At 43.6% G+C, this 5,233-nt stretch overlaps 1 protein-coding gene across 4 annotated transcripts in view; it reads left to right on the top strand.

The window, feature by feature from the left end:
• Positions 1-4,887, top strand: part of MAPKBP1 (mitogen-activated protein kinase binding protein 1) — a 103,376-nt gene extending 98,489 nt beyond the window's left edge. For all 4 annotated transcript variants that reach the window (XM_054827296.1, XM_054827300.1, XM_054827299.1 and 1 more), the window contains one exon: positions 123-4,887. In XM_054827296.1, coding sequence (XP_054683271.1) covers positions 123-416 — 294 coding nt within the window. In that variant the 3' untranslated portion in view covers positions 417-4,887. The remainder of the gene's footprint in view (positions 1-122) is intronic.
• Positions 4,888-5,233: the final 346 nt, after the last annotated feature.

Here is a 5,233-nt window from a genome sequence, read left to right on the forward strand (position 1 = left end):
AATGTTGAAGAAAAAGACACTTGAAGGGTCTGCAAATCTTCATGGCTTCACTTCCCTCAAGGGCTGAAACTGCTTACTTGGTGCTCTATTTTTTTTTTTTTCTTTTCCCTCTCTATTTTCAGGTGTTAAATGATACAGAGTCTTCTACTGACAAAGATAAAATAGCAGGCCTCCTGACAGAAACATTCTCCTCAATGAAGAAAGAATTGGACTCTCTGAAGGATGAGGAAGAGTTTCCGAAGGTTAAGGAGGTACTGGCAAAGCCACAGGATACCACTAGCCCACTGAATGAGGGATGTGGTGCCAATCTACCAAGTCCCAAGAGTCTGGGAGATGAGCAGACGCTAGCTTTGCTGGAACAGTACTCAGAGCTATTGCTACAAGCTGTGGAACGACGCATGGACAAAAAACTCTAAGAGGGGTGTTTTTCAGGTGTTCGTGAATACACAGAGATAATCCCAAGAAGAGGACCACAGAGAGCGCTTCAGATTGATGCTATCATCGCACTGGTCTGGGGCTGGTGGAGAGACATTTATAAATTGATTTCCTCAGGCCCCTACAACTTACTTGCTCTAATTCTCAGCAATGTGCTGGCCACAATTTTAATATTTTTTCCCCAATGGTCTTCAACTTTCTGTCTCTAGACAAAGTCTTGAAAGAGGAGTTTGGAGAAATCACCGTGAAATTTCTTCATAGCCAGGAGGTCAGGATGTTTGTCACCTAAAGAAACAAAGAAAATCCAGTTTATCCAAGAAATTCTGAACTGCTGACTAAAAACAAAGGAGTCCAAGTGAAGCCAATCCCTTCCTCTCCAAGGCTTCATGAGAATCAAGAAGCAGACTTTTTATGGGTTTATTTATTAATTTATTTTTCTGACTGTTGCTCTATGTCACATTTGTGGCTGTTATCTTTGTCCTTTAACAAAAACTGTCGATCCCTTTGCCATATCCCAGCGAGAAACAATCTCTGTATTATAAACCCCCGACAGGGCGACAGGCTGGAGTGTCTGTGCAATTAATGAACTGTTTTCTGCTCAAATCTTGTCTTGCTGTTCTTTCTTTTCCTGCTTTAGTTTTGTTACCTGGAGTAATCCTACTGTTGTCATGACAACCCTGTCTGCTTTTCTCTTGTTTCAAGACAGTCCCCACACTGAATTTTTATCTGTATTTGCCTCCGGGGGAAGGCTCTGCAACCCTTAGACCATACTTTGGAGATTACTTAATGAATTTGGTAGTGGTATTTTTAATCTGGAATTTGACATTATATTGATACTTCAGACTGGGTTTTCTGCAGAGATTTTAAAAATGGAATTTAGATACAAATATGAAAGTTTTTCAGCTGCCTTTCATGATTAGGAACTGGATATTGACTTTGATGTTATCATGACTGGGGAATTTGGGGTGATGATTTATTTGTTGAGAAGTGACATGGAAAAGCTGGTTTCCATCTCTTACAGTGTAACTCTGGATTTGAGAGATCTTCAGTGCAACGGCTCACACATGTCATTTGTTCTTTTCACTGTGATAGCAAAAATGTTTTCTTCCTGCTTTTCCAGGAAAACAGAATAATTACATCCCAAGACAGCTAGGATTCTCTTACTTTGTAAAGCTATTTCAACTACCCACAGAAAATGGTTTCCCAAGACTTTCGAACAAGATATTTTGGGATGCGATTACCACCATTTCCCCTGCCCCAGCCTCTTTGCTTTTCATTAATTTCTTGTCTGAGAAACAGAAAATCTTTCCTTCTTGCATTTGTGTGTGCAATACTCTCTCACCCCGTGGAGCTTCTCTAAGCCCATGCTTACTTGTGTTTGTTGTGGCTTAAAACTGTCCAGTGATGTTTTTTTGGTCGATGATAAGCTAAGAAAAAAATTTTCAAACCAATGAAATTCTTCAGCACCTTCCCCCTTACTCCCACTCCTTTCCATGACAGGGACAGATACACAAAATGCTTTATTTCTTCCTCCATCTCCAGTCTGCCTTGTATTTTAAGGCAGAGCAGTGTAATCCCAGTTTATAAAACTAATGCAAGCAACAAGCTTTTGATGGGAGAGAGAATGCTAGCATCTGTGGAAGTCACTCAAAGGAGGACAGACTGCATCACCTGGTTCCACAGGTTACAGGCTTGAAGCCGTTTTCTTTCATTTTACTGTCCTGGCTGTCATCTCTCTGAAACCCTGTGGCACTTGGAAATGTGGTCTGTCGACTTCTCGTCTTTCTGTGACTGGAGATCTGCAGTGCAGCCTTTTTTCTACTCGGCTGGCCAGACTGGTGTAGGATGACCTATTTCTTCTGAATAACTCCAGGGCTGAATAATCTGCAGTTGTCGCTCTCCCCATAACAGATTTGCTGGCTGATCACCACCGCCAAGTGCTTCGGGACTTGGTGGTATGGGGAGCACTTTGAGAGCTTTCCACCCACTTCTGCCTGTAATTTAAATCTGCCTAATCAGGTTTCAAGCATCTTTGCTAATCTTTCCTTCCATGGGCTTGTATTGAAACTTTAAAAATGTTATTTTCTAGTCCTGTCTTAGCACTGCACTGTGCTGAATCAGCTGGTTTGCATGGTCTCATGGGCAGCTTCTCTTGCACAGACAGATTTTGCAAAGGCAGGCAAGTTGAAAACCAGAGAGGAAATTTCTGGCAGTTTCCTTGAGTGAAAAGGCGTGCTGGAGATGCCGCGAGTGGAACATATGATGACAGTCACGTTGGATCTCTGATGGAGTTAGTGTGGGTCAAGCTTGCTTTTGAGATAATTAGTTCCTCCACTTTCAGACTGTGAACATATGTCCTAGTATACAGGAAATTTCTTGCTGTGCTGGGGCCACAAGACACTCAGGTAAAATAGCAGTCCCTTCAACCCAGGTATCTTTTGGTACTGGTGATAACGGTTTGAGGGTCCTTTATATTACTTCCCTGTGCAATTTTATTCAATTTTATTATTTAAACTTTGAGGTAGTGACAAAAAGGGTCAGAGATGATGCAGAAGAGCCAGTGGCGAGAATGCAAACTCCCATTAAGGTAAAGAGCAACAACCAGTGAAGCTGGCATAGAGAAACGAAACAAAGCTCCTTGGGAATGAGTCGTGTGAAGCAAATCTGATTTTTGGGCTGATCAGAGTGGGCTTTGCTTCCTGGAATGGATTTTGCTTGGGGTCACGGCTGCGTACAGGAAACCAGAGGGAAAATCTGATCAGAATGACGGTAAGAGAAGTGTCAGGCAAGTAGATCAGCTGGAGGATGGTCGTGTAGCTTAAAACAAATTAGAATAGTGTACGTAGGACACTCAGGAAAACAGAGTAGAGGTAGAGATGGTCTGGGCCTGAGGAACACCATTTGGCCAATACTTGTGAAAGATTTAGTACAGAAAGGCTTCAGGGAAGTAGATTTAGGACTGAGATGATGATCTGTAAATGAAGAATGAATGGGAAAGGGTTTGTTTTGAAATATGTCCTATTGGGCCTCCTGTTTCTTTGCTTGCTGTCCTCTAAGCAACTGGTTTTTCCTAAACGGCAAAGTTGTAACCTGTTTGCCCAAGGCTTGGATGTTACGAATTGAGTAGTGGAAGCCCAGTAAAGGCGATGCTGGTGCCACAAGTTTGTTGGTGAGAGGGGTGAGGAGATAGTGTTGCTCTTTATAATTTGAGGCTGATCCAACTGATTCTTCCCTGCTAACTTCCTATTGCTGGCAGTAGGAAATACTCCTTCAAATTCTAGTTTACAGAACAAAGAGAGCGTAAATGTGTTACATTTTGTTGCACCTTGTGAATATGTTTCACCACAGGCTGTCCGTTGGGCTAGGGAGAGAAATGCTGAATGGTAGCTGCCTGGGAAGTGAAGAGGCTCGTGGGAGGAGGTGATAAATGTGAGTCTATCCCTCTTACTGGTTTGTGTGGGTGTTAGCATAGCCATGACCAGATATCTGTATTAAGACAAGTTATTTAACAAAAAGTCTGAAAAAATTATTTGGACCTACCTATCCTCTTTACGTATGTTTTGTCCCCCCCAACCCAACATTCCTGGTCAAAATGAGAATAGTTGGGTTTTGGGGTTTTTTCCCCCCATTTTGTAAATAGCATTACTTTTGCCTGTGGGACCCCTTGGTTGATTGTTGGGCCCTCTGAACTGGTGCAGTGGGAAGGGCTGCAACCTGAGAGGGCAGCAAACTCCTTCTGTTGTGTTTCCTGCTGCAGGCAGGGTTAACGCCTTCCTCCTCCCCATCCCTCGGTAGCACCCAGGAGCCGTGTGTATGGGAGACTGTGTTTCTTCCACCTCCTCTCTCAGGTTGTCCTCTCCTTTCCATGGGACCTCCCAGGCGATGGTTGGGGCAGGCCTTACAGCAACCCCCTCCCCAGTCCCCCCTTTTGCAGACTTCATCATGACTCAGAGGAGTTTCTGGGAGTAGAAACATACGAACTTAATTTTTTTAAAAGAAAGAATATGTATATAATTATATATAAGAAAAAATGAAGTACAGGTATTTAAACACCATTGGTAAATTCATGCATGTATACGGTGTCTCCCCCCACCCCTACCCTGTTGGATGTGCAGCATCCAGGATACTAAATGACAGAAACCTCATTCAAATAATAGACAGGTCTTCTACCAGCCCCGGCATGAGCAGGTGCTTCTTGCTCTGGATGAGACCAGCGTGTCCCATATTTCAGATTGTGTGTGTAAATAACAGGGGGCAGCTGGGACTGTGTGCATATGGGTACCCCACTGTAAAGCGTCGGGGGGAGATGCGTGGGGCAGCAGCGTTAGGAATAAGCCATGTCCGCTCCGCGTGTCCTACGTGCGCCCGAGGCACCAGGCAGGCAACTCTTTACCCGTGTTCTCCACCACTACCCTTTTCCTTCACCCGTTAAAAAAAAAAAATAAATAAAAATCCCTCTTGCTTTATTTATAAATGTGTGTTTTTATACTTCTGGCTTTAGGTAAAATAATCCTTTAAAATGTCCTTTTTTTTTAATTATTTGGATAAAAATAATAAAAATCGTTTGTTGGGTTTTTTTGCACTGTGAGGCTCCCCCCGGGAGCTGTTTTTAACTCTGTATTCATTTGTACTCCATGTCTTAAACCGTTTCAATAAAAATGTGATCATTTGTTACCGAGCTGCTGTCGAGCTGCGCGACCCACTCGGGATTTCATTTTCGGGGGTGGGGAGGGGTGGGCAGAAAGGGAGGCCGCGGCGGGGGAGGGAGGGACGAAGGGAAGGCGGGAGGAGGCGAGCG

The sequence above is a fragment of the Grus americana genome, chromosome 5 (assembly GCF_028858705.1).
Source record: "Grus americana isolate bGruAme1 chromosome 5, bGruAme1.mat, whole genome shotgun sequence".
Taxonomy (NCBI): Eukaryota; Metazoa; Chordata; class Aves; order Gruiformes; family Gruidae; genus Grus; species Grus americana.